Consider the following 27,682-nt stretch of genomic DNA (forward strand, 5'->3'; position numbering starts at 1 on the left):
GGAGGGTGGCGGCCGAGGGAGTGCCCACCGGCGCATCTCCCAGAAACGCGGACTTAGGAAAAGGCGGAGGAGGGGCCGGCCCGAGGCTTTGGACGCGGCTGGAGCCCCACCCCACCCCACCCCGGGCGCAGGAAAAGCCCCTGCGGTCCGAGGCCCGCGCTTCAGAGGCTCCGGAGAGACGCGGATCCTGCGCCCGCTCGCTCCGCCGCCGCGCGCCCGACCCCTCTGGGTCCCCATCTGCGCCCCCGCCCCGCCTGCGCCCTTGACCCTTCTGCGCCCCCGGCCCGCCTGCGCCCACCCGCTGCTGCCCCGGACCCCGGCCGTGTCCGCCCAGCGAGCGCCCATGGCGGCCGCCCCAGCCCCGCGCGACCCGAGCCGAGCCCTGAGCCTGAGCCGGCTGCTGCTGACCCTCGCGGTGAGTGCCCGGCCCGGTCCGGTCCGGTCCGGTCCTGCTCCGATCAGACGGGGCGCGGGGTGCTGGGGGCAGGGTGGTGGGCAGCGCCGTTGGCGAGCCCGGGACCAGCGAGCAAATGGAGCTGGTGGCTCGCCGGGGAGGGCGGAGGAAACGGGAGAGGCTGGCGACCGGCGCCGCGAGCCGATCCCCGGGTAGCGGAGGCGTCTCCGCAGATATGATCAGATCAGCGGGCGGCCTGCGCCCAGCGGGAAGCATGGCCTCCGGGCGCCTGGGGAGCCCGCGCCCCTGCGCGCCTTCCGGGCCCGCGCCTCCCCCTGGGTCCAGGCCACCTGGGGGGCCTCCGGGCGGACCCGAGAAACGCAGGGCCCGCGGGCGGCTGTGGGAGTGAGTGTGTGTGTGTGTGTGTGTGCGCGCACACGTGTTCGCGCGTGTGTGGTCGGCCTGGACCCCGGCTCCTACCCTCCGCAGGTGGCAGATGCGCGAGCCCTCGGTGAGCCCCGTGGTTTCCATCTTCCTTTTTGGCCACCCTGGGAGCTCACCTTCGCCTTGATTTTGAGGAAATAACCACCCAGATCCCCGCTCCCCGGAGGGAAGCGTCTGGTTCGCCTGCGCTCCGCCCTCCGCCCACCCGCACAGCCGCGACCCTCCCCCGGGCTGGGAGCGGAAGGGGTGGCCCGTCGGGTGGGACTGGGAGGGCTCCGGGGCTGACAGGCTGGGGCACCGGAAGCCGCAGATCCGGTGAGGGAGCGGCCCGGAGGGTGTGTGGCCGGAGGTGACCCAGCCTGGCCTCCGGGGCTTCTGGAAGGAGAAGTGGTAACTGGAGCTATCAAAACGGAGAACAGCGGCCCTGACCATTTTGGCTCAATGGATAGGGCGTCGGCCTGCGGACTCAAGGGTCCCAGGTTCGATTCCGGCCAAGGGCATGTACCTTGGTTGTGGGCACATCCCCAGTAGAGGGGGTGTGCAGGAGGCAGCTAATCCATGTTTCTCTCTCATTTATGTTTCTGACTCTCTGTCCCCTCTCCCTTCCTTTCTGTAAAAAAAAAAATCAATAAAATATACTTAAAATTTTTTAAAAAAAATTTATTAAAAATAAATTAGAACAGCTAGCAAAGACAGTAGGGGCAACAAGTGCAAGTTTACGGTCTGGGGCTGCACACTATTTGCCCGAAGGTCAGCTGTTGCCAACCCCTGTGACACATTTCAAAAGGGGCAAACTGACGTGGAGACTCGCGTTGGGTCTGCAGTCAAACCCGATGGACAGGGACTGGCCAGACAGACGGACCTGGGAAGACTCCTGCGGGGGGAGGAGGGGGGGTGTCGGTGCTGCAACAGGGGCTGAAATAGTGGGACAGTGTCCCCCCTTCGCTACCGCTCTTGCTCTTACTTTTCTAATAAAGCGAATTCCTCAAATTGTTAGGTAATGAAATTGTAGTTGTTACTATTGGAAGGTCCTTAGAACCCCATGGAATCCAAACCCTTCACTAAATTCCTGGGTCCTTGTTTTTTTTTTTTCTGTTTTTTAAGGAAAAGGGGTGGTTAGTCACAGGCAGTAAGTAGCATTGCCTGCATTCACCACAGATCCTTTTAGAAGAAAGTGGTGATGAGTGAATAAATACATGGCGGTCCTGCTTAGCTTCACAGCAGGATAGAGCAGAGGTGGCTGGGGAGAGAGCAGGGGCTCTGGGTGCCCCTCATTCTGCTGCCCTGAGTGGGAGGGAAGGCCTGGTGTGAGGCCCTAAGTGGATCCTCCGCCCTGGGCCCCTGCAGAGCTGGGCCGCCTCAGTGGCTGCTGTGGTCCTGGGCCTCCAGCGGGGCAGGTGCGTAGAGACTGTCTGAGTAGGAGATATTAAATAAGCATGACTTTGGAGGACGCCCTTGACATTTGATGGCCCGCATACACCAAGGAATCCTTCCCCATTCCACTTCCCCCCCACTTCACCTCTGGCTTCTGCCTGAACACCCATGAAGCGTCTCTCTCTAAAATCATCAGGCGTCGTTATTGCTAAGTCCACATCACCCCTTATACCTCTCCACCGGGGAGATCGTGCCTTTATTCTTGAAATTCACTCATCTCTTCTTCAGAATCGGACTCCCGTTCTAGGTCTGGGCCCTACAATGTCATACAGGTGCCTACGGGCTAGTATACTAAATCCGTTTTGCTAGTTTGGATATCTCCATTGAACACGAGGCCTTTATATCCCTCTACCCTGGGATGATGTGTGGCACATTTATCTTCCCAGACAATGTTGCCTTTCTCCTGGCGTCCTGTATTTCAGTGACCCTCCATACACCTTGTTCCTCAAGGAAGTCTGGAAGCTGTGTGTTTCTCTCCCCACTGTTCCCCTCCCTCGATCCACCTTTCAGCCCCTTTAAATCCACATTCGGAAATATCTCCTGGGTGCCTTCACTGCTCTCCATCACCTCTGCTGCTACTCATTGCTGTTGCAAATAATGCCACCATGCACAGACCTTTATATACGTTCTTTCATATATGGGAAGTGTATCAAACATATGGGAATAGATTACCGGAAATGGGATCTCCAGGTAACAGTATAAATGACTGTACTTCTCGTAGGTGTCACCAGCTCCTCCCCCCTCCATAGAGGTTGTAAATGACTTGCTAGAAAGCTATTTTATGATAGATGGCATATCACATCATTGAGGAGATAGATGTACACGTAGCACACCACACTGTGTGTATGTGGCATGAGGCCGCAGTACTTAATCTGGGCAGTCATTTGGCAAAAGATAAAGAGCTGAACTTCGGGCAAATAGCGTGCAGATGGTAAACTTGCCCTTGTTGCCCCTACAGTCTCACTAGCTGTTCTAATTTTTTTTTTTTAATTTTAAAATATATTTTATTGATTTTTTTTTACAGAGAGGAAGAAGCATGATGAATTTCTACTTAAATTTGGAGTAGAAATGTATGGCTCAGATTTCAAAAGCCGTTTATTAAAACTGAGAAAATCAGTAATATCAAAACATACAGACGCAAACACTTGTCCATGGCAACAAACTGTGCCAAAGTCAAAGGCAACTGACAGTGGAAAAAAAATTTTCAGATCACATTTTTAAAGGTTAATCTAATATATAAAGTGCTCTTCTGAATCAAGAATATGGACATGAACATGGACATGAAAAATTCCCATAAAGTAACAAAAACGGCCTATAAAAATTTTTCAACCTCATTCGTAATAAGAAAAGATGAATTTAAGGCTATGTTGAGTCATTTCTTATTTGGTAAACATCCAAAAGTTTGACAGCTTGCTGTGTAGGCAAGAAGGTGAAGAAATTGAAAGTCTCATAGACAGCTGGTAAATGGAACAAAAATTACTACCTTTATGGGCTGTTACAGGTACATCACATGCAAATTGAAACTGACTTCTCCCTTTCCAAATTGAATGCATCTAATATCTTTCAGTTCTTCATATACGAATATCTCATTATTTTTATTTTTAAGACTATAGGATCTTTTAATATGTGCTGAGGCTATTATCCTTTCTTTGCATTTCTTTTTCATAATTTTCCTGTCTATTCCTAATTATTGTTATTTTCTTATGACCTTTTAAATCATCTTGTCTAGTTCCAGTAAAAATACTGTTGGGATTTTTATTAGGACTATAAAATTTATAACAGTTAAAATTGATACATTTACGTTGTTTATTTTCCTTTTCAAAATAAAGATATGTCTTTGTTGCAAGCCCACTTCTGTGCCCTTGAGAAATATTTTCAGATTTTTCTCAAGTAGGTTTTACATGTTTCTTGTTAAATTTACTCCCTAGGATTCTATTTTATTGCTGTTGAAAATGATTTATTCTCTTCCATGATATTACTTAACTGGTTTTATTTTTGTGTATGAATATTGATGACTTCTATATTTTAATTGTTATTGCTGCTCCTTTACTGAAGTTCTCTTACTGTTTATGGTAATTTATTGGTTGGTTTGCTGGGGTTTTGCAGCAAATAGTAAAAGTAAATAATCGTATCAAATGCAAATAGAGACTTTTTTTTACTTCTTCCTTTCCAATTCATATGCCATCTCCTATCTTCCTCTTGCCTGATATACTTTAACTAGGGGCTCAGTGCACAAATTCGTGCACCTTGGAAGGAACTGTGGGCTGCGAGGCTGCGGTGGGCACAGGGGTGAGTCTTGGCCCATCCTCCGTGCGCCCACCCAGCCCCTCCCGCCGTGGTCCCCAGTCCCCTGTCTGCCAGCAGCCCCACTCCCGCCACCGCCGCTCCCATGTGCTGAGGGCACTGGCCCAGCTCACACTCACTGACAGCACTAAGCGATTGGGGCTGGTGCCAGCAATGGGTGCAAGCGGGGCCAGCGCCATCAGTGGGTGTGAGTGGTGGCTGCTGCCCTGATCGACCCTCAGGAGCAGAGGGAGGTGGAGAAGCCCTCAGGGGTGATTGGGGCTGGCAGTTACCACTCGCACCCACTGATGGTGCTGAGCGATTGGGACCGGCACCGGGTGCCAGCAGTGGGTGTGAGCAGGGCTGGCGCCAGCAGCAAGTGTGAGCACCCAGCAGGACCACGGCGCACGGAAGCAAAGAATTTTCAGTAACCACCAGATGCTCGCCCTGATGACAGCGACTGGCACCCCACCTCGGTCTAGCTCCCCTGCTCACCTGCTCCACCAACCTGCTGCAGCCGATGCCCGCCATGTTCCACGCTCTGCTGCCTGCTGCTGACGCCTGCCATGTTCTGCACGCACCCCCTGGTTGTCAGCACATGCATAGCAACTGGTTGTTTGGTTGTCCAGTTGTTCCGCTGTTCAGTCTATTTGCATGTTAGGGTTTTATATATATAGCTGTAACATTAACTGTAAACAATGGCCTTTGAAAGTCTGTCTTGTTTCTGAGTTTAGTGTGGCTGCCATTTGTGCTTTCCCATTGATGTTGTGATTACAATCTATATTATAAAAGCCTAAGCTACCATACGACCGAACGACTGGTCAACCAGTCCCTATGACACACACTGACCACCAAGGGGCAGACACTCAATGCAGAAGCTACCCCCTGGTGGTCAGTGAGCTCCCATAGCCAACCTCCCGTGGCCCCTCCCCCTGGCCAGCAAACCTCTCGTGGTTCCTCCCCCTATTTGGCAGGCCCCATCCAGCAGGCCCCTTCCGGCAGCCAGCAGGCCCCTGCCAGCCTGGCCCCGATCGGCACTGGGCAAGATGGTCCCGATAGGCCCTGATCGCCAGCCAGACCTAGGGACCCCTCCGTGCATGAATTTCGTTCACCGGGCCTCTAGTATAATATAAAAATCATATTGAAGAAGTTTACTCCTGGGGATTTTATTTTATTGCTTCCTATTTGGGGCCTTTAAAAAAAAAAATCAAAGAGCGGTTATTGAATTTGGTCAACTGTCTTTCATCATAGTGTTGATCACATGCCAAGCCTTTGTGTGAATTCCTGGCATGAGTTCCTAGACCAAGCAATTGACAGGAATGTGTATCCCAGACCCATGCGAGGGCCAATTAACCTCCAGCTCACCCCTACGATGAAGGCTTTAGGTTTGGTCCCAGGTTAACGTGGGTGACACTTGTCTTAGATGAAGGTGGACCCATGTTTTGATTTCACTCTTTTCCAGGGAATTCAAAAAAATAGTCAAATCTTTTCAGATCAGAAGGCATTTCTAGTTACTATTCTGTGTCCCTCCTTTACCCTATTTTTGCCTAGTGATTCCTTGCTAGATGCTTTAGGATGCTACAGAACAACATAGCCATCATTTTCATTTTTGGCATGGGGTTTGTCTGAATGTCCTGGCTGCCTTTATTGGAAATGAAAATTGTTTTCCAGATCCATTCTTCACACAGGTCAGACTTACTTATTCAAATGGAAAGGTTCTCATGTAATTTACCTGCTTAAAACCAGTCTTTGTCTGATTCTTCGTAGGAAATAAGATCCATGTGCCTTGTTAATGCTATTCAGAATCTGCCCCCACCTACTTGTCCGAATACATTTTAAACTTCTGTTCCTCTCGTGCTATATGCATCAGATTTTCATGTTCAGGCCTGTGTCGTCTCCGAGCCTCTACATATGTCATTCCTCTGCTTGGAACATATAAACTCTGCTCCTTCTTGACACGGATGGCAGTGCAGCCACTCTTCAGGTGACATCATCTGGCTCTTACAGGGGCGAGTTTCCCCGCTCTCCCATATCCCATGGCACCCTGTGCTCCCTGTTACAGCACTTCCCCTCCTTTGCTGAAATTGCAAATGTGCTTTACCCTTGAGCTGAGTGTTTTGTGAGGATCGTGTTTACTTCTCGGTGTCTGACACATAGGAGACAGTCATGAGTATTTGTTGAATGCATGAATGAATGGATGTATAGGACACGTATCCAAAGTATTGTCTTCATTCATTCTTTCCTTCTCCCCGGTTTTTACGCAGTTCAGGTCACCATCCTCCCTCTCTTCGATTCCTACTATAGCAGTGGTTCTCAACCTCCCTAATGCCGCGACCCTTTAATACAGTTCCTCATGTTATGGTGACCCCCCCAACCATAAAATTATTTTCGTGTCTACTTCATCACTGTAATGTTGCTACTGTCATGAATCGTCATGTAAATATCTTGATATGCAGGCTGTATTTTCATTGTTACAAATTGAACATAATTAAACATAGTGATTAATCACAAAAAACAATATGTAATTATATATGTGTTTTCCGATGGTCTTAGGCAACCCCCAAAGGGGTCGCGACCCACAGGTTGAGAACCACTGTACTATAGCTTCCAAACTGGTCTTCTTGCTTCCATCTTTGCTTCTCTGTAGCCTATTGTCACATAGTCACCGGAATGAGTCCATGCAAATGAAGAATGATTTTATGTAAATGCTTGCCAGAATATGCCTCTGCAGCTCCTGAACCTGGTGCTGCTCCTCTCTGCACTCAGAGTAAAGTCTGCACTCCTTCGTGGGGCCTTGTAGACCCTGTGTGATATGCCCCTGACTGTCTCTTTAATATCACCTCCTGTCACTCTTCCCTCACTGTGCTCTGCCACAAGGGCCTCCATTTTGTTCCCATAAAACACAAGTTCCCTTCCAGGACATTCGCTCTGGTTTGTCCCCCAGAAGACTCTTCCATGGTGAACTGGTTGGTTCACTTCCTCATTTCATTCAAGCTTCTGGTCTTCCCTCTGTCACTCTCCGTGTCTTGTTTTTCTTGTAACATGTATCTCTTGGCGTCATGTGACCTTTGTGCATTTGTGTATTAACTGTTTTAGTGTCGTTATGATGTTATCTCCATGAGGTCAAGGACTTTGCTTTGTTCATTGCTGTAGCCTTTGACCACTGCCTAGCAGCTCGTAAGCAGCCCCTGAATGTTGGTTGAATGAGTAAGTGGATGCTCGCTTGCCGTCACCTCAGTCATCTGACTCCACTCCTGTTCTCTCTGGACTCTGCAGCCCGGACAGTTCCTCCCATATTTTAATTTCCAGCTCCCACACTCTCTTCATTGTGTCTGTCCCAGTTTCCAAGTGAAATATAATTCTGTGTTACCTGATTCTTCACATGTAATTAAAATTAAATAAAGATTCTTCAATGTGTGTTGGAAGTAAAATTAATTTTTAAAAAATATATTTTTATTGATTTCAGAGAGGAAGGGAGAGGGAGTGAGAGATAGAAACATCGAGGATAAGAGAGTCATTAATTGGCTGCCTCCTGCATGCCCCTTACTGGGGATGGAGCCCTCCACCCAGGCATGTGCCCTGTCCGGAAATTGAGCTGTAACCTCCTGGTTCATAGGTCATTGCTCAACCACTGAGCCACGCCTGCTGGGCAGAAGTAAAATATTTTATTCAAATTTTGCTGGCTTTAATTTATGTTTATAGACTTTGTAAGTAATGATGTAAATGTTACTTTTACTTATCTTGCATTTGGTCAAACTATAGAAGAAAAATTGTGCATTTTTCAGAAGCATCCATTGTAAAATTTCAGAGAAAATGGCATTAAATTGCAATGTGTTCAGATATATATTGTATTGGAATTGGCTGGTTCACCATAAATCACTAACTCATAAAAAAAAAATTTAAGTAAAATATTTTCTAAAATGACCTTAACTCTCATTTATGAGAAGATGGGCCTTCAAAATAAGTTTGTATTTCAAAGTTAAGTGCTCGCTCCTGTGAGGTGTTTTACATGGAAACGGTCCGCATCACCCCAGGGCAGTGAGCCAGTGCTACTCTCTAGAAGCACCGGGGTCTTATTCAGGCTGCTATTGATCTGGCCCCACAGCTCATTTAGGCAATTGACAATTAATTGAAACGTTTTGCTGGATCATTAAATTTGTTTTTGTTTCTCTTTCCTATTTACACACCTGTGCTGCCTTCCTAATAGTTTTGGTGCTTCCTGGCATAGGTTGTCTTTGGTTCCTCAATATACCTACTGAGTTTGGGAAATTATCACTGACTTTGTTTTATAGAATAGGAGACAAAGAAGGGAGGGATTCTCTGAGTTTCCATTCTCTGTGAAGGAGCGAGCCAGGACTCTCAGTCTATTGGTTTCTTCTTACCCCTGACACAGTTTTTCTGATTCTTTACTCCCATGTAATTATTATCTTATTTTGTTAATTATATAAACTGATTTATAATTGTAAAATTTATAACTTGTATAAACACACACATACATATATATGTATACATTAGAAGTATTTTTAATTCACAATGTTGAATTGATTTTTAGATTTTAACATGTGCCTGTGATGCCTGCAAAACAGTGACACTACATGTTCCCTCGAAACTGGATGCTGAGAAGTTTGTTGGTAGAGGTAAGAAACTGCCAAAATAGGTAAAACCCTAATTTGTACAATCTTGTAAAATGAGTGTAACTTTCAGAGGAATAACTATATTGGAAGAGTTAGAACTAATATAGCACATTATCATTTATAATGCTTATGGTATCATTCCAATGAAAGGAATATTGTTTTTTTATTTAAAAACATGATTATATGAAATAGATAAAATGTTTACTTTGAGTAATAAAAATTATTAATATTTGAATTAATTGAAGGATATGGTATATGTTTTAACATGTTTCTGTGAAATTGAGAAATTGTATTGAAACTATTTCCTAAATTTAATGGTATTGTTTTTGGATTTTTGTCCTAAAACATTTTGGCATCTTATTGACATTGATTTTCACATACTGTTTTTGCAGTAATTAATTTTTTACACAACTCAACTGTATAAGAAAAAAATCAGACCAATGAGAACACAGAATATGATGACTATTTAATAATAGACATAAAGAGTTCAATAATATCTTAATTCAATAACTGCCAATTTTAATTGTCTAGATTCTACTTACTTCAAATGTACTAATTTCCTGTAATAAAGAAAAACTTTTGGGAATTAGTTTAAATATTTAAACAATGGGGTTTAAATGCTTTTATATCGAGACAAATGTCTCTCTTTAAAAGGGGATAGTGTATGTGTTAGAAGTGATGCATGTGCTAATCTGTGTTTAGCACAACTTAAATAACCAGAGTTTCATATTTTTTAAAAAAAAAAACACAAAAAGTTTACAAGTGTCAGTGTAGCTGATTTTGAGTTTTTGCCCTCCCCCTCCCCCGCCCCCGGCATGCATTACTGCTAAAACCATATACTGGTATGTTTGACCTTACAAATGGTTGCTGTGCACACTTTTTTGCAGTGAACCTGAGGGAGTGCTTGAAGTCCGCAAATCTAATTCATTCAAGTGACGCCGATTTCCAAGTTTTAGAAGATGGTTCAGTCTACACAACAAACGCTGTTCTGTTTCCCTCCGAGAAGAGACATTTTACCCTCTCACTTTCCAACTCTGAGAGCCACGAGGAAAAGAAAATGCATGTCCTTTTAGAGCATCAAACAAAGGTACCAAACTACAAAACGAAGTAGATGAAGGATTTCCTTCAGGGTAGCTAACATTACCAGGAAAATGTGCAGTCAGAAAAGCCGCGGGCTGGTTTAGCTTGAAGAAGGATGGAAACCATCATGCAGTGAATCAGTATTCAAATGGACAAGGATTGTGCGACATGGGTTAATGAGAGGTAGTAACTTGGGACATGAAAGAACTTGAGAAGGGCTACAGCATAGGAGCTTGAGATTGGACACGAAGGAGCGCTTTTTATCTTCACTGTAGAATCGATTTTTAAAAACAAGTTTTGAAACTGTCTCTGGAGGCCTCGCGGTCCCTTAGCATGATTTTCAGTGTTAGAAAGTAGATGGCTGTCCTAGGTTGTGGTTTGACCCGACCTATGCTTAGGACGTTGTGGCACCCAAGGTCACAGTGCCTTCTGTCCAGCCATTGGCCGTTACTCACTGCAGCAGTTGGAGGGTTCACGTTTCTCTCCTCGTTCTGACAGATCTCTCTGTGGGTTCCCCGACTCCTCCCAGTTGTTGGTGAGTGGAAGATGCTTACACTCAACTCAGAAGGACGCATGGTCTACTCATTTTCTTTGTGTATCTCTCCTTCCATGTTTTTGCATGGCAGTGTGACCAGAGTAAACTTTTTTTTCAGTTTTGCTTCTCGGCTTACAATTTCATCTCTCTTCCTTCCGTATACCCATCAAGTTATTTTCGCAAGGGGATCGCTGTGTTGTTTCTTCATTAGCATTTTGCAGTGTTGATGTTTAGCTTTATTTTCAAGCACAACCCGTTCATACACCTCCCAGCGAATCCCCATGAGGGCAGAAAGATGCATCGATGTTCTAATGCTTGAGGATAAAATGGTCGCTGACTTTATTTTTATTTTTTTTCTAAATGAGGCACTAAAGCAAAGTCATCCCAAAGAAAAAGTTCTCAGACGTGCCAAGAGAAGATGGGCTCCAATTCCTTGCTCAATGATGGAGAACTCCTTGGGTCCTTTTCCACTTTTTCTTCAACAGGTACAGTCTGCTTTCTTTCCACTGGGAAGGGCTATGGTTTCCGCCATTTTTTTTTTTTATTTAAACAGTGAGTTTTTAAAGCATAGTGGTGTATGAATATATTAATGAATGGGTATGTATAGCATATGTTTAAATATATGGGTATAAATATGCCTTTATACCTACATGTACTTTTTGCAGTTTTAGTCACGCAAGGGCCATTAATAAAACTGTAAAGCCCATTTAAGACTTTCAAACACATGGTTTCTTAATGAATTTTCCTATCAACAAGGGGATCACAGAGCCTGGGTATGGTCTAGAAAACTCCCAACATCTCTTGTGAAAAAAGGATGAAAGTCGCTTGTTGAGTAAAGGCCAAATGCTGTGAAGGAAAGAGACACATACATCTTCCTTTGCTTATCCCCAGGTCCACTGCTTCCATCAACTGGATCCACATTCTCTCTCTCTCTCTCTCTCTCTCTCTCTCTCTCTCTCTCGTCCACTGCTTCCATCAACTGGATCCACATCTCTCTCTCGCTCTCTCGTCCACTGCTTCCATCAACTGGATCCACATCTCTCTCTCTCGCACTCTCTCGTCCACTGCTTCCATCAACTGGATCCACATCTCTCTCTCTCTCGCGCTCTCTCGTCCATTGCTTCCATCAACTGGATCCACATCTCTCTCTCTCTCTCGCTCTCTCGTCCACTGCTTCCATCAACTGGATCCACATTCTCTCTCTCTCTCTCTCTCTCTCTCTCTCAGGTCCACTGCTTCCATCAACTGGATCCACATTCTCTCTCTCTCTCTCTCTCTCTCTCTCTCTTTCTCTCTCTCTCTCTCTCTTCTCTCTCTCTCTCTCTCTCTCTCTCTCTCTCTCTCTCTCTCTCAAACATTTAGTGAAAACCATAGCAGCTCTCTTTGCCTTCTTCCACTACCAGTGGCCACCACCATTTGGTCCATGACTTGGGTTTCTTTTCCTCAGTTCTTGACACGGTGAGAGAGAATCCTCCTTTACATCCCACCCACAGACTTCATGCGGCTGAGACACCAGCAAATAAAGCTGAGGAAGAAATGGCTGGAAAGCAGTTGTGCTCATCATCCCAGCGTCACAATCTTACCAAGAGGTTGAACACAGCTTGGGAAAAACTTGCTTTTGAATCAAGCACCGGATCAGATTATTACCCTTGCCAAGATATGATGCCATTTTTAGTCTCATGATCCCCCACCCGACACACATAAACTCAGCCCCTGTAATAAAGCAGATGCTGACAGATAATAAGCACTAATTCAGGAGAGCATTTTCCAAGTTTTTGCCATCCAGGCAGAACACTTCATCTCAAATATTATATCATATGGGGTGGGCAAATGTAGGTTTACAGTTGTGAGCATGTGAAACAGTGTTTATTCTTGTATTATTATTTATAATTATTGTTTTATTTAGTTGTATTACAACTGTAAACCTACTTTTGCCAACCCCTCAATGGTGAGAGCATCAGTCTGTGGACCAAAGGGTCATGGGTTCGATTCCTGGTCAAGAACACATACCTTAGTTGCAGGCTCAAGCCCTAGCCCTGGTCTGGGTGCATGCAGAAGGCAACCAATTGACCTGTCTTTTTAACATCAGTGTTTCTCTCTCTCTCTGTGTCTCTTTCTCTCTCTCTCTTTCTCACCCAACCCCCCCCCCCCCCCGTCTCTAAAAATAAATGGAAAAAATATCCCCAGGTGAGGATTAACAACAACAAGGAAAAACAGCAGGATAATTTTTCATGCTCAGAATATTTTGTTTTCTAAGACATGCAAAGTCGTAGATATTTGATCCACGTTTTCCTTAGTTATTCTAGAAAAGATGCTACTACATTATTATCTTCATGCTTTGCTCTTGAAATTTCTCAATTATCAGGTGTCCTTATTCTCTTTTGCTTTTCATTCATACATAATAATAAATAGAGGGCAGTTAGTAATGATATAAATATAGTGATTATATAAATACTAGAGGCCTCGTGCATGAAAATTCATGCACTGGAAGGGGGTTCCTCAGCCTGGCCTGCCCCCTCTCACAGTCCAGGGAGCCCTCAGGGGCAGGAGGTGACCCAGCGATCAGGGGAAGGTGATGCCCCATCACACCTCTGCTGCTGCCACTGCTGGCAGCGCAAGCCTTGGCCAGCCCTGGTTACCTGAGCCTCCGGCCGGCCCTGGGCAGCTGGACAGCCTCCATCCGAGGCTTGCCTGCACCTCGGCTGCCCTGCTTGCCTGAGCCTCAATCAGTGGAGGGTGCAGGAGGACTGGGCGCTGCCATCTGCCATCTTGTGGCTGTGGGCACTGCTGTTTGTGAGGGTGTGATGGTCAATTAGCATATTCCCTCTTTATTAGATAGGATATAGATGAAAGTTTTGCTGAAATAAAATTTTGTCTCACGTATATAATATCTACTTTCTAGATCGAATCTGATGCCGCACAAAACTACACTGTATACTATTCTATAAGTGGGCCTGGAGTTGACCAAGCACCTCTGGATTTATTTTATGTCGAGAGGAACACCGGAAACCTGTTCTGTACTGCTGCCGTAGATCGTGAGCAGTATCCCTCTTTTGAGGTAAAGTCTAACGTGTACATAGTGTTTCAGTCATGATTAAACTTGGCTGTTGTGTTTCCCTATTCATTTCCCCTTTTCCGTTTCCTGAGTTTATCATCGAGGCTTCTGATAGCGCAGACTTGGCTTGAGGCAAAAGTAATTTCATTGATTCTCTTAGAAAGTTCTTGGTGTCATAGTTTTACTGTTTTTGTTGTTTGTTTTTCCAAAAGAAAAAGGAGTACCACTTCAAAAACAGTGATTTAGTTAACAAAAAAGCTCTGTGAGCCTCTTTATGGTAGAGAGAGAGATGGGAGGTAAGTGAGGTGTAGAGTTAGGCCCCATACCTTTGCATGGGGGAAAATTAACTTGTGGTGAGAAAGTAAGGACCACGGACAGATTTTCAGTTGTTTCATCATCTGGGTAACTTCCCTTGGAGGAATGAGAGGTAATAATGTAAGAGTTTAACCTAATGTATTGAGTTTCCAGCAGGACCTGGTCATTAGCTTAAATCAATTTTAATTAGCTTACATCTATTGTTGATTAATTATTCACCAGTAGACCAAATTAACTGCACAGGCATTTATACTTTGAAGTAAAATATTTAGGATAGAATTGCTACAGCATGGCCCTCTAAACACCCGTGTTTTCTGTTCTTTCTATGATAGTTGTTCTGAGAAGAACTGGGATTAAAATTCATGTTACAAAATAAAAAAAAAAATAGATTGTATTCTCCACACAACTTACAGCCACTCATTTGTTCTGTTTTGCACTCTCCCTTTTTTAAATCAAAAAGTTTATATGAAGACAGTTTTCTAAATATAACCATCCATATGCCTAAAACCAAAATTCATAGAAAATAAGACAATATCTGAGTACATGGCACATGGGAAATTTGGAGTCCTAAAGATCCAAAGTTAAAAAAAGATCCAGAAAATTGTATTTAACATTAATGCACCTGAAACTTTCAAACAAAACAAAACATAATCATCCTTAAGACTGTTTTGGGAAAATAATAATGAAAACCATTACACTCTTGTACAGCAGCAGTGAGGAAACCAGAATTATCTGTTATTACATTAGACAAATTTAAACATAAAGTGCTGGACTACATCATGAAATCAACCACCTGCTGTGGCATTAAGGGTATGTCCACGTCCAAATATAACAACAGGTGGGAAACCTCACACTGCAGCGCGGAACAGGTACACCTTAAAGTCGACAGTAGCGTGAACCGTATTTTGATGGATTGCTTTTGCTCTTCTTATTTTACTCTCTTCACAGATTGTGGCCTTCGCAGTAACTCCGGATGGCTATCACCCAGAATTCCCACTTCCCCTGCTCATCAGGATTGAGGATGAAAATGATAATTACCCAATTTTTACAAATTCAACTTACATATTTACAATTGCAGAACATTCCAGAGTTGGTGAGTGCCCACCCACTTTAACAATGTTTGCCAACTTGGTGTTTTCATTCCAAAGTTCAGTTTTCCTCTGCCGCTGGGAGGCAGCATGTCCTCCTGGTAGGGAAGAGGGACTTCTCATCAGGCCGCTCTGGGCGTGGTGTCTCTCTGCCTCTCGCGAGCTTGCTGCGTGCTGTAACCCTGGGCAATTGCTAAAATGTTGACAAGTCTTAGTTTCCTTGTCTGTAACAGGGGGTATCAATATGCAGGTTTGTCATGAAGGTTAATGACTCAATAAACGTTACTTTGCCGGCCTGGGTAACTAACATTACCAGGGAAGATGTGGAATCAGAAAGGATAGGGGACAGTTTAGCTTGGAGAAGAATGTGTGAGATGAAAGAAGTCCTTTTAAGAGAATGTACTAAAAAAAAAAGCCTTTGAGCAACTGAAATCCTAGCCTTGAAGAGATCTGATGTTCCATAGTGATTAAATGATTGACACTCTTCTGGGCATAATCATAAAGGTCATTGATAATAATAGAGATGTTTTCTCATCTTGTGGGAATGGACCATTGTAGCTGGAAGAATGCAGTCTTTGAGTCTTCCTCTAGAAAGATCCAACCAACCAAGAATTTTCAGATTAAACGGACCCGTATGATCAATTTAAGTACAAGCTTGCATACAGAAAAATGTTAAAGAATAATTAGAACTCTTTAATCTAGAAATACAAAGACCATGAAGGAATATTATCAACATTTATAAAGTTATACACCAAACGCAGTAAATATGGATATGGTCACTGAATTCCAAAAGGTTAGGCTGCTGGGATACTGAAAAGGAAGGGATGCTTCATCTAGAAATCCGCACACTATCCTATCTAATAAAAGAGAAACATGGTAATTGGCGTACACCGCTACCCTTCCCATTGGCTAATCAGGGCAATATGCAAATTAACTGCCAGCCAAGATGGCGGCCGGCAGCCAGGCAGCTTGAAACTAATATGAGGCTTGCTTGCTTCAGTGACGGAGGACTCCAATGTTCCCCGCCTGCCGCTGCAGGCCTCTGAGCTGCAACTCTAAGCAACTATGTAACAAATATAGAAGCTAAACAAAACCCCAGAAACCTGCTTTAGTCCACCGGGCTTCAGCCAGCGGTATTGCAACATTGTAAGCAAAGGCCAGAAACCTACTTTAAGCAGTGGAGGTCTAAGAGCTGGAGCCAAGCCTCAAAGCTAAATCTGGCCCAGAATAAAAACAAAAAAAAGAAAAAAAGGAGCAGTTGGGAGCTTCAGTCACCCTCAGCCTGAAAACAGCCCTCAGACCCTCACCCAGACTGACCAGGCACCCCAGTGGGGACCCCCACCTTGATCCAGGACACCCTTCAGGGCAAACCAGCTGGCACCCACCCATACACCAGGCCTCTACCCTATATAGTAAAAGGGTAATATGCCTCCCGGCACCGGGATCAGCGGAGCCACGAGGCCTCCCGGCACCAGGATCAGCGTGACAGGGGGCAGCGCCCAAACCCCCTGATTGCCCTGCGGCTCTGTGTGTGACAGGGGCGGGGCCACAACCTCCCTATCCACCCTGCTCTGTTTGTGACAGGGGAAGGCGCCCCAACCCCCTGATCAGCCCTGCTCAGTGCCTGATAGGGGGGAGCTCCCAAACCCCCTGATCGCCCTGTGGCTCTGTGTGTGACAGGGTGCGGTGCCCCAACCCCGCCCCTCCCCCACGGGCCCTGCTCTGTGTGTGACGGGGTAGAGCCATAATCTCCCCATCGGCCCTGCCCTGAGTGTGAGAGTGGCGGCGCCCCAACCCCCTGATCGGCCCTGCTCTGTGTGTGACAGGGTACAGAGCCCCAACCCCCCTGATGGGCCCTGCTCTGTGAGTGACAGGGGTCAGCGCCCCAGCCCCCTGATTGGCCCTGCTCTGTGCGTGACAGGGGGTGGCACCGCAACCTCCCCATGGACCCTGCCTTGAGTGTGACAGGGGGCAGTGCCCCAACCCCCCAATCGGCCCTACCCTAAGCGTGACTGAGGGTGGCATCACAACCTCCCGATCGCCCTGCTCTGTGCATGACAGGGGGCAGCGCCCCAACTCTCCAATCGGCCCTTCTCTGAGCCCGACCAGGGGCTGCACCTAGGGATTGGGCCTGCCCTCTGCCACCCGGGAGCAGGCCTAAGCCAGCAGGTCGTTATCTCCCAAGGGGTCCCAGACTGTGAGAGGGCACAGGCCAGGCTGAGGGACCCCCCCCTACCCCCCTGAGTGCACAAATTTTTGTGCACTGGGCCTCTAGTTATTATAATAAAAACGATTATTACTCTGATATGTAAGTAAGTGTTCCAAAGCATTTTCGAAGTAGGTGGAAAGGAATAATATAAAGGGAAAGTTGAGCCCAGCTGGCGTGCCTCAGTGGTTGAGCATCGATCTATGAACCGGGAGGTCACAGTTTGATTCCCAGTCAGGGCACATGCCTGGGTTGCAGGTTCAATCCCCAGTGTGGGGGTGGGCAGGAGGTAGCTGATCAATGGTTCTCTCTCATCATTGATGTTTCTATTTCTCTCTCCCTTCCTCCCTGAAATCAATAAAAAATACATATATTTAAAGGGAACGTTAAAATGTAAAAGTTCTGGCAGTTAAAGGGGATTTTTCGCTATGTAGGCTCCACCGTGGGACAGGTGTGTGCGACTGACAAGGATGAGCCTGGCACGCTGCACACGCAGCTCAAGTACTCCATCCTGCAGCAGCTGCCAGCGTCCCCCACCCTGTTCTTCATGAATCCGGCCACTGGTGTGATTACCACCACGACGTCCCAGCTAGACAGAGAGGTAACACCGATATTCACGAAAGATCGTTTGCCATGTTGTTGGTTAACAGCACCTGTGGTCCATGTGTCTTTGAATAGTATGTTATGAATCCAGTTTTCCAAAAATTAGCATTTTAGGTATGTCAATGGGGGTCATTAACTTTGCAGTGCACTGATTTTGAATCTCTAATGCAGTGGTTCTCAACCTTCTGGCCCTTTAAATACGGTTCCTCATGTTGTGACCCAACCATAACATTATTTTCGTTGCTACTTCATAACTGTAAATGTCTGATATGCAGGATGGTCTTAGGCGACCCCTGTGAAAGGAGATTATTCTTCTGCCAGCATTTGAAAGCTATGAACTTGAACAGTGTCCCTCTTAAATTTTTAATGCGGGGAAAATTGTAAAGTGGAAAATAAGACTTCATGGATAATGCTGCTTTCACTCTGCAATTTAATTCTTACTTTCTTTCCAGCTGCTTGATAAATACCAGCTGAAAATAAAAGTGCAGGACATGAATGGCCAACATTTTGGCTTGCAGACGACCGCGACCTGCATCATTTGCATTGAAGACGTGAATGACCACTTGCCGACCTTCACGCGCTCTTCTGTGAGTACATGGTCTTAGCAGGAGAAAGATGTGCCACCCGGTGTTCATTGCTAACAATGCCCATCTCCATCCATGTCCCGTGGTTTCAAATGAGGGATCCCCTGGCGGCAGCGTGGAGTCCGAGTTTAAGATCATGGAAACATAGAACTTCGGAAATGAGAAGGAGCAGGCTTCCATCACGTGGTGGTCTGTTTTTGTGAGTTACTAATTCATTTGTTTTGTTTTTATTATTTTAGTATGTGGCATCGGTGGAAGAAAATACAGTGGATGTGGAAATCTTGCGTGTCAGCATTGAGGATAAGGATTTAATTAATACCGCTAATTGGAGAGCTAATTATACCATTTTAAATGGCAATGAAAATGGACATTTTAAAATTGTAACAGATCCCAAAACCAATGAAGGGGTGCTGTGTGTGGTTAAGGTAAGAATAAATTAGTAAATTAGTTTGTAGCTTATGATATTATAGGTTAGTATAGTAGAGTTAATGAAAAGAAAGGAATTTTGATAAATGTAGGAATAATATAGGTATATAGAAAAATGTAAATGCTATGTTCTTCATACATAATGGGATGGACATGTTCATTTTGGGAGCCTTTTTCTTTAAATGGAGGTATAATTGACATAATATTATATCCGTTTCAGGTAGACAACATGATACTTGTATGTATTGCAAAATGATCACCACAATACAGTCAAGTTAGTATCTGCCACCACACATACTCACAAGATACTTTTCTTGTGATGAGGACTTTCAAGATCCACGCTCCTAGCTACTTTCAAATATGCAGTACAGGATTCTAACCACCATGCTGTACATGACATTCCCACAACATATTTACTTTATAACTGGAAATTTGTACCTTTTGGCCAATTGATTCAATAGCCCATAAGTGGCACTTTAAATTTCAGAAGCAACCCTATTTTCATAAATTAATTAAAAATGACTAGCGTAAGGAACCTTATGGAAAGTCACTATTTAAAAATAGGTATAAATGTATTCAAATAATATGATAATGGTATCCACGGTGTAATCAGTGTCTCTTAACAATTGAAAACGTCATACAGCTGTGATGCCAGGGGACAGGGCCAGGCGTGCCCAGCCCATAGCCTGTAGCTGGGGCAGGAGCCTCCACTTACTGACTTTCCCAGGCGACGAACTGCTCCTGGTCACACCCACGGGGAGGCTGCTTGGAGAGCTTCCCGTGTACACCTCATCCTTAGTTTCCTGGCCGTTCAAACATGTGAATATTATACACCTTCTTTTGAATGCTATTCTACAGCAACTCCGTAGAACTCACTGCTCATTCCAGGGACAGAGTGAGCGGATACAGTGATCTGAGCCTCTTCGGCTTAAGACAGAGTCATAGGCTGACACCTGCTGCCTCGTTAACTAGAGCACGATTCAGTGCTGGTGTGTGGGGTTTCCCTTTTGTACATAGTCTCAGGAAGCATGGATCAAAAATGATGAATGCGTTTTCTCACAATGATGACAATTATCCGCATCAGAGAGTGGGTTTTCTTGGTTTCAAAACAGCAATGAAATGTCCTTTAAATCTTGTCTCTTTCTTCACCCAACAACCCCTGCCCTAGTCCTTGGTATCTAAGAAGGGAATGTGTTTCTGTGCAGTCTAAGCCCTGACACATTTCTGTCCTGTGGGAAATTGTCTCACCCATTCTCATTACAACTACACATCAGGCAAAATAAGAACCCTCCGTTCAACTTCTTACTGCCAGTTTTTTGGAAAATAATTAGGATGAGAAAAGATAAAAAAGCAAAGTGTAATGTCTAAAAGCTTTCCTTCTGTTTTCATGTTTTTTCTCTTTTTAAAAATCCTATATAATAAAAGTGTAATATGCTAGTGTCCGACCATTCCACCGGTCGCTGTGATGTGTACTGACCACCAGGGGGCAGATGCTCCAACTGGTGGGTTAGCTTGCTGCTGGGGTCAGGCCCATCCAGACTGGGCGAGATAGGCCAGACACACCCTGGGGCCCTCCCCAGCCGGCCAGCCAACCTCCCTCGGTCCCTCCCTCCCTGGCCGGCTGGCCTCCATTGGCCCCCATTGGGACTGGGCGAGACAGCCCGATCGCCCTGATCACCGGCCAGTCCAAGGGACCCCTCTCATGCACGAATTCGTGCACTGGGCCTCTAGTGTTTTATAAAATTTGACCCATGTTTTCTACCTCAAACCGGGTTCAGATCATTTTATTCCCCCCAGGAGCTGTCCCGAAATTAAAGGAGTAGTAAAGAGCTGTTGGTTAGTGTCTGGACCTCCTACAGCAGTGATGGCGAACCTTTTGAGCTCGACGTGTCAGCATTTTGAAAAACCCTGACTTAACTCTGGTGCCGTGTCACATAGAGAAATTTTTTGATATTTGCAACCATAGTAAAACAAAGACACATTTTTGATATTTATTTTATATATTTAAATGCCATTTAACAAAGAAAAATCAACCAAAAAAAATTAGTTCGCGTGTCATAGGTTCGCCATCACTGCCCTACAGGAATGTCTCAAGTGCTAACCTTGAAGCACTTCCATTGACTACGTCCTGACATTGGTGTCAGGAGCTATGATGTCCCTGGTGTTACATCTGCAGCTGGGGAGCAGGGTTTTTGTTTGGTTGGTTTTGTCTGTTTTGCTGGTTTCCCCAGACACTGAGTCAGGTGAAGGGCTGCCCTCCTCCCACCACCACCTCATTTCTGAGGACTTGTTTAATGTTCTCCTGACGATCCCCAGCACGGCGCTGCCACGTTTCCGAATGCAAGGAGTTAAATGCGCACCGGTTGGCATGGCCCAGCATTCAGTGTCTCGGCCTGATTTTCAACACACTTGCTTTTGCAGCCGCTGAATTATGAAGAAAGACAGCAGCTGACCCTGCAAATCGGGGTGGTTAACGAAGCCCCGTATTATAGAGAAACGACTTCAAAATCAGCCGTGAGCACGGCCACCATCACTGTTAACGTGAAAAACCAGGATGAGGGCCCGGAGTGTACCCCTCCGGTGCAGACGGTGCGGATTAAAGAGAACGCGCCCGTGAATACAAGGAGCCAGGGGTACAAAGCGTACAACCCAGACACGAAGAGCAGCAGCGACATCAGGTGTGTACAATTCCATGCACTCCGAATTCACCGTGTTTTTACATTTATTACTTAGTATTTTGGCACCAGGATTGTAACTGGGCTCATGGCACATTCTGTTATTTTAATTCCTTCTTGGCAGGTATAAGAAAATAAATGATCCAAAAGGGTGGATCACGGTTGATGAAAACACGGGATCAATTACAACTTTCAGAAACTTGGACAGAGAGGCCGAGTCCATCAGAAATGGTGTCTATAACGTTACCATCCTCGCAACAGACAAAGGTAAGAACTCGGCTTTTAAACCAGCCGCGGACATTGCCAAGCCAGCGGTATACATTCTCGGGTGTATTTCTCCCCAGGTGGCATTTCGAGTCATCGAGACGTTTGCTGTAACTTATTAACTCCTGTCTGCTTTCTAATAGCACCCTCAGTTTTAGATGTCAGGATACAATAACAGTCACAGAAATGCTTGGAACTTTAATCACTTTTAAAAGTTAAGCATCCATTAAATATTGAGAATATGACTTAAGTAAAATTAACTTCAAGTTATGTAGTCATATCTCTTAAAATATTTTGACAGAAAAATTCATTATAGAGAGAACATACTTATTGCCCCACAGTAAAATAAAAAAATACTTTTCAAAAGTCTTTGTTCGTATTCTCTTCCTTTCTCCTTTTAAAAATTAGTCAAAACTCACATCCATAGAAGTTTCCATGTCTATTGTAGCTCTTTAGTGAATGATGAGTGACAAATCTCCATAGCAGTGATTGTCTGTGCAACCCATTTGAAAGGTGCCCAATAAATATTTAAATAAAAGTGTGAATGCATAATTTCCTAGTGAAAACTCAAAACATTAAATATTGTATTTTTATATCCGATTTCCTAGCTGGAAGAACATGTACTGGGACACTGGGCATCATCCTTGAAGATGTGAATGATAATGGCCCAGTGATCCTTAAGAAGACGGCGATCATTTGCAAGCCCACCATGTCCTCCACGGCGATCGTGGCTTTTGATCCGGATGACCCCGTGAATGGCCCCCCCTTCCACTTCAGTTTGGAGGAGGGTTCTGATGCGGACACACAGAGAGTGTGGGCGCTGACAAAGATCAATGGTACGGATGTCGGAACATTTGGACCTTTTCAACATGAGTGTGTCTAAAATACGTTTTCCTTTTTAATGTTTGAAATTAAATTTCTTGGGGTAGCATTATATGTTTCTGGTGTGCAATCAAAATCTGATCTCCTCCCCGCATCCTAATATATTTGACGCCGGTTATCCTGTTCATCCTCCGGCCACCCTGACGTACTTCTTTCTCGTTGAGATAGAAGTGGGAACCACCAATGAAACAGGCAGGTTTCCCGTAGGTGTTAACGTGAATTCTCATTTCCATTCTTGCTCCGCATCCACACCCCGTAGGGGGGTCTGTGCCATCACTATTGTTTTCTATTTGGGATTCTCCCCGAACTTGGCTTCTAGTCTGTTCTTCTGACTTTAAGCACAATCATATCTCTGCTGACAAGATGGTGAGAGTAAAAGGGACCTGCTCCATACCCCGGGGCATCACCCCCTCTGTCAGCTCTTAACTCGTCAGCAGCTTCTCTAGCTCCTGACTGCCCCGCCCCGGGGCCAGGATGCTCCGTCTCCCTGCGCGCCCCCTTTCACGACTCCAGACCCAGACAGCGGACCGGGGTTTGTGTTTAAAATGCCCTGGAAGGATTGTCAATCCCATGCTTTCAACGACTACTCCTCAGCTTCTCAGGATGGCAAGTTAAAAGAAGAAAGGGCTTGAGTAAAGGGAAAGGGAAGACAGAATGGAGGAAGGAAAATAAGGTGGTATAGGAGCCATAGTGGCAAGTCAAGGCCCTGTGTCTACAATCGTGTATAGAAGGAATTATGCCCTGAATGCTTATATCAAATTTGTTAAAGCTGTGATAAAAACCAATCTCTTAACAAGTTTACTAGTTAGGAGAGGAAGATTTTATTCATGGACAGATTAATATTATCACAAACACCAGAAGACCTTTTTAAAGGGGCAACAGAGACAAACGTTTAAATGCAATATGTTTGCAACGGCTGTCGATGAGAACCATTTGGTCCATTCACATTTACCATCTCGTAGCAGCTCTGCCATCCCATCGGGAGCATCCGTTTGTAGGGAAATTGGAGGACTATCCTGTCATAGTTACTTAAGCTCTGGAGAAATCGATGACATTCTATGACGCTTGGTATTATTTTATTTTTTCAGATACAGCAGCGCGTCTTTCCAATCAAAATGACCTTCCGTTTGGCCCATATACAGTCCGTGTGAGAGTTACAGATAGACACGGCCTGTCACACACCACTCCCTTAAATGTCATCATGTGTGACTGCATTACCGAAAACGACTGCTCGCTTCGCGGCGTTTCCAGGACCGGCACCGGGGAGTTCAGACTTGGAAAGTGGGCCATCCTTGCCATCCTGTTGGGCATCGCCTTGCTATTTTGTGAGTCCCTTCTTGCACTCAAATAAGAGCCTTTAAAATAACGTTCCAGACACATTCCGAGAGCAGCACTGTTACCTATAGCTGTTCACTTGGCTATAGCTGGATGCCTATTGAACACACATATTTAATGTACGTATGAAAGTGCATTCTGTTATCTCAGCGTAAACAAAATTTAGCACAGGAACACAGCACACGGCGTGCCTCTGGGCCATATCTGCTGAGGGTGTCTGTTCTGTACTCTGATACAAGCTATCGGGAATGCGTTTTCGGGAAAGCTGCCTTGGTGGTGGTCCTCAGAAAGCCACTCCTCCCGCTGTTTGATGTTAAACTCAGGGACTCTCTCCTCCCCTAGGTATCCTCTTCACCTTAGTCTGTGGGGTGCCTGGGGCGGCCAAACCGCCCAAAGCCTTTCCTGACGATGTCACCCAGCAGAACCTCATTGTGTCCAACACTGAGGCTCCTGGCGATGACAAAGTGGTAAGTAGTTTGTCTTTTATTTTTTTTATAATTTAAATATTTTAATTGATTTTTAGAGAGAGAGAAAGGGAGAGGGAGAGAGAGAGAAACACCCATGTGAGAACGCATTGATCATCTGCCTCCTGCCAGCCCCACACTGGGGATCGGGCCTGCAACCCTGGAGTGTGCCCTGAACGGGTATCGAACTGGCAACCTTTCAGTGCACCGGGCGGTGGTTCCCAACCCACTGAGCCACACCAGCCAGGACTGTCTTTTCTAAATAAATGCAAAGGGTAAATTGGCCTAACCAACTATCACCATCTTTTTCTGAACAAATGTCTTTTGAAATCAGGTAACTTGCTATATATAAATGTCATCGGTCCCATGGAACATAGAAAATGATATTGATGTCCACGGCAATAGATGGCATGTCAGTGTAGCCATCCAGTGTTGCTTAATAGTAAAAATCCTTGAGCCCGTCAGCACTATTTTCTATTTCAAATGTTTCATGATGTCACCTTTATATATACATATATATTGAAATCGCCGTTTGTGTTGTAAAAAGGTTTCAATTAATTACAGATCATTAGCATAATTATTTTAATTTTATTTTTTGGCAACAGCACTAAACTGACTGTAAGCTTTGATCAGCGTGAGAAGGACTTTAGTGGAGTCTTTCTGGCTCCAATGTGGGTTGGAAAGGAGTCTCGGGTCTCATGTATGAAACAGCAAGGCCAGCGAGTGACTACATGGCCCCGGCTTTGATGTCTCGCCTAATATGTCCACAAGGAACAAGTACATTCCCTGCAAAAGGCTTACTCGATGATGAGAGCTGGAGAGATTTAGAAAACGAAAGAATGTTGGCATCTAGGAAGGTGGGGGAAAATGAAACTCAGGTTCTCTCTGACAACACAACATAGCAAATCAGTGGCAAGCTCTGGGAGCCTTCTTGTCCCTGCTGATGTATTTTTATTTATTTAAATTGCAAAGATTCATTATTGCGGCTAAAATTCTTGTTGTTAATCCTCACCCAAAGATATTTCCCAATGATTTTTAGAGAGAGTGGAAGGAAGGGGAAGAGAGAGAGAGAGAGAAACATCATGTAAGAGAGACACATCCAATGATATCCCCCCACACGTGCCCAGGCCACAGCTACTCTTTTATGGCCACTTTATTTCTATTATTCTTGCTTTAGTTGAAGGGGAACCAGCTTTGACACTGAATAAAAATACTGGTCCTCACCTCTGTTTCCCCCTAGACAGGAGGAGGGAGTGGCTTTAAGCAGGGTAAGCACATGTGAGACAATAGTCCTGGAATCCTGGTGGCGAGGCGGGAGGCGCTGGAGGGTGTTGACAGATGGAGCTGGGCAGTCTTGTGGGAAGTCTCTAAGGACAGGGTACACAGTGAGCGTTCTGATTTGTCTCAGGTCCAGGCCACTCCACACCCGCGTCTGCGGCTTGCCTGGGACACTACGTGAGCCTGGGCTACCGTAGCTAGAGCCTCAGGGTTGCCAAGGCAGGCTCCTGCCCTCAGAGGGCTCACCTTCTAGCACAGAGATTATCTGCAGGCTGTGTTCTTCTTCTTGTTCTCCTCTGTGGGCCCTGACGCAAGCTGTTGTGTTGCAGTATTCCGCCAACGGCTTCACCACCCACACCGTGGGCAGCGCGGGCGCCGGGGCCTGTGGCACCGTGGGATCCGGGGTGATCCACGCGGGGCAGGAGACCATCGAAATGGTGAAAGGACACCAGACCTTGGACTCGTGCCGGGGCGGCGGGCAGCACACGCGAGAGCCCTGCGGGGCAGGACACGTGGAGGTGGACCCCGGCAGATACACCTACTCCGAGTGGCACAGCTTCACCCAGCCCCGCCTCGGCGAGGTGCGTTCCCCGAGCGGCCTGCACACCTATTGGTTTCTCCTCAACTGTCTGAATGATTGCAATTGAGTGGCCTAACTGAGTCTATTTTTTAATGATTAGTCTACTCAGTGGAAAGCTGTCTTCCTTCACTTTGACTTAGTTCTGCCCAGCGGATCTTTGCCTCACATGTTGTTTGGCTTTTAGTTCGTCCCGAAATAATGTGAGATATTTAAATTATTTTTAATTATTGTGTTGATATTTCCCCTGTGGGAAACCGTGGCTTAGACATCAAAAGTGTGGTATCAGACGATCCCAGCCGGCACGGCCACCAGGCCTCTCTGCAAAGATCTGCGCAAGCATCCATTTGGGATGAGCTTCAGGGATGCATTTCCCTTCAGCCATGATTTTTCAAGGGAAGGTGATGATCGCTTGAAATGATTTCTTGTATCCTTGTGCCCCGTGGGTGGCTTTCAGAAACATGCTCTGTCATGAATGTACAGTGTGATTTATGATACAGACCAATCATGTGCATTTCTTATACGTAGGAATCCATTAGAGGACACACTCTGATTAAAAATTAAACAATCGAAGGTAAATCAAAGCCATTTATTTATGTTGGTCAGTCTTGGTGTTGAAAATGCTAATAATAAAAGGCGTTGTGTTCCCCCCTCGGCAGAAAGTGCAGCTGTGCAATCAGGATGACAGTCACGAACACGCCCAAGACTACGTCCTCACCTACCACTACGAGGGCCAGGGCTCCGCGGCCGGCTCTGTGGGCTGCTGCAGCGAACGGCAGGAAGACGATCGCCTGGACTTTTTGGATCATTTGGAACCCAAATTTAGGACATTGGCAGAAGCGTGCGTGAAGAGATGAGTGCATCCAGATAAGTCTACCAAAGCCCCAGTGGCTTTATCGCCTTTTCTTTCTTTTTATTTTTTATTTTTGTTAAATTAAAGACCAGGGTTGGGGTTTTTGTTCTTGTTTTCAATAGAAGACACTATGCTTGCGTTGGGGCTACCCTTTTGTTCTGATGGAATGTCGTAGGGAGATGCACAGTGAGGGGGAAGCGCTGTGAGTGCGTGCACACATTCCTCAGTGCTTCCCATAGTTTTCAGTGACTTGTCTTCCACCCCAAGAGACCC

The 27,682-nt window shown here is 45.5% G+C and overlaps 1 protein-coding gene and 1 long non-coding RNA gene across 4 annotated transcripts in view; both read left to right on the forward strand.

Moving 5' to 3' along the window:
- Positions 1-27,682, forward strand: part of LOC132240056 (uncharacterized) — a 397,852-nt gene that overhangs the window by 364,775 nt on the left and 5,395 nt on the right. The window lies entirely within an intron of this gene.
- DSC2 (desmocollin 2) lies at positions 212-27,502 on the forward strand. Of its 3 annotated transcripts, XM_059707418.1 has the most exons (17): positions 213-415; positions 9,108-9,192; positions 10,077-10,276; positions 11,170-11,289; positions 13,707-13,862; positions 15,123-15,267; positions 17,903-18,069; positions 18,524-18,658; positions 18,895-19,080; positions 21,503-21,759; positions 21,881-22,023; positions 22,629-22,856; positions 23,991-24,227; positions 24,580-24,704; positions 26,309-26,560; positions 27,085-27,130; positions 27,216-27,354. In XM_059707418.1, the coding sequence occupies exons 1-16, from the start codon at positions 344-346 to the stop codon at positions 27,118-27,120; spliced, it is 2,544 nt and encodes an 847-aa protein (XP_059563401.1). In that variant the 5' UTR covers positions 213-343; the 3' UTR covers positions 27,121-27,130; positions 27,216-27,354. The 3 variants fall into 3 exon arrangements, with proteins under 3 accessions (XP_059563400.1, XP_059563401.1, XP_059563399.1); XM_059707417.1 differs by lacking the exon at positions 27,085-27,130 and having other exon boundaries at positions 212-415; positions 17,903-18,072; positions 18,527-18,658; positions 27,216-27,502; XM_059707416.1 differs by lacking the exon at positions 27,085-27,130 and having other exon boundaries at positions 27,216-27,502.

This window comes from Myotis daubentonii, chromosome 8, assembly GCF_963259705.1.
Source record: "Myotis daubentonii chromosome 8, mMyoDau2.1, whole genome shotgun sequence".
Taxonomy (NCBI): domain Eukaryota; kingdom Metazoa; phylum Chordata; class Mammalia; order Chiroptera; family Vespertilionidae; genus Myotis; species Myotis daubentonii.

Excerpts from the sequence above, each read along its gene's own strand:
- DSC2 (XM_059707417.1), top strand. The coding sequence starts at position 344 with ATGGCGGCCGCCCCAGCCCCGCGCGACCCGAGCCGAGCCCTGAGCCTG. Across the intron at positions 416-9,107 it reads GGCTGCTGCTGACCCTCGCG|ATTTTAACATGTGCCTGTGA; the intron begins GTGAGTGCCCGG and ends ATTGATTTTTAG. Across the intron at positions 26,561-27,215 it reads CCCAGCCCCGCCTCGGCGAG|AAAGTGCAGCTGTGCAATCA; the intron begins GTGCGTTCCCCG and ends CCCCCTCGGCAG.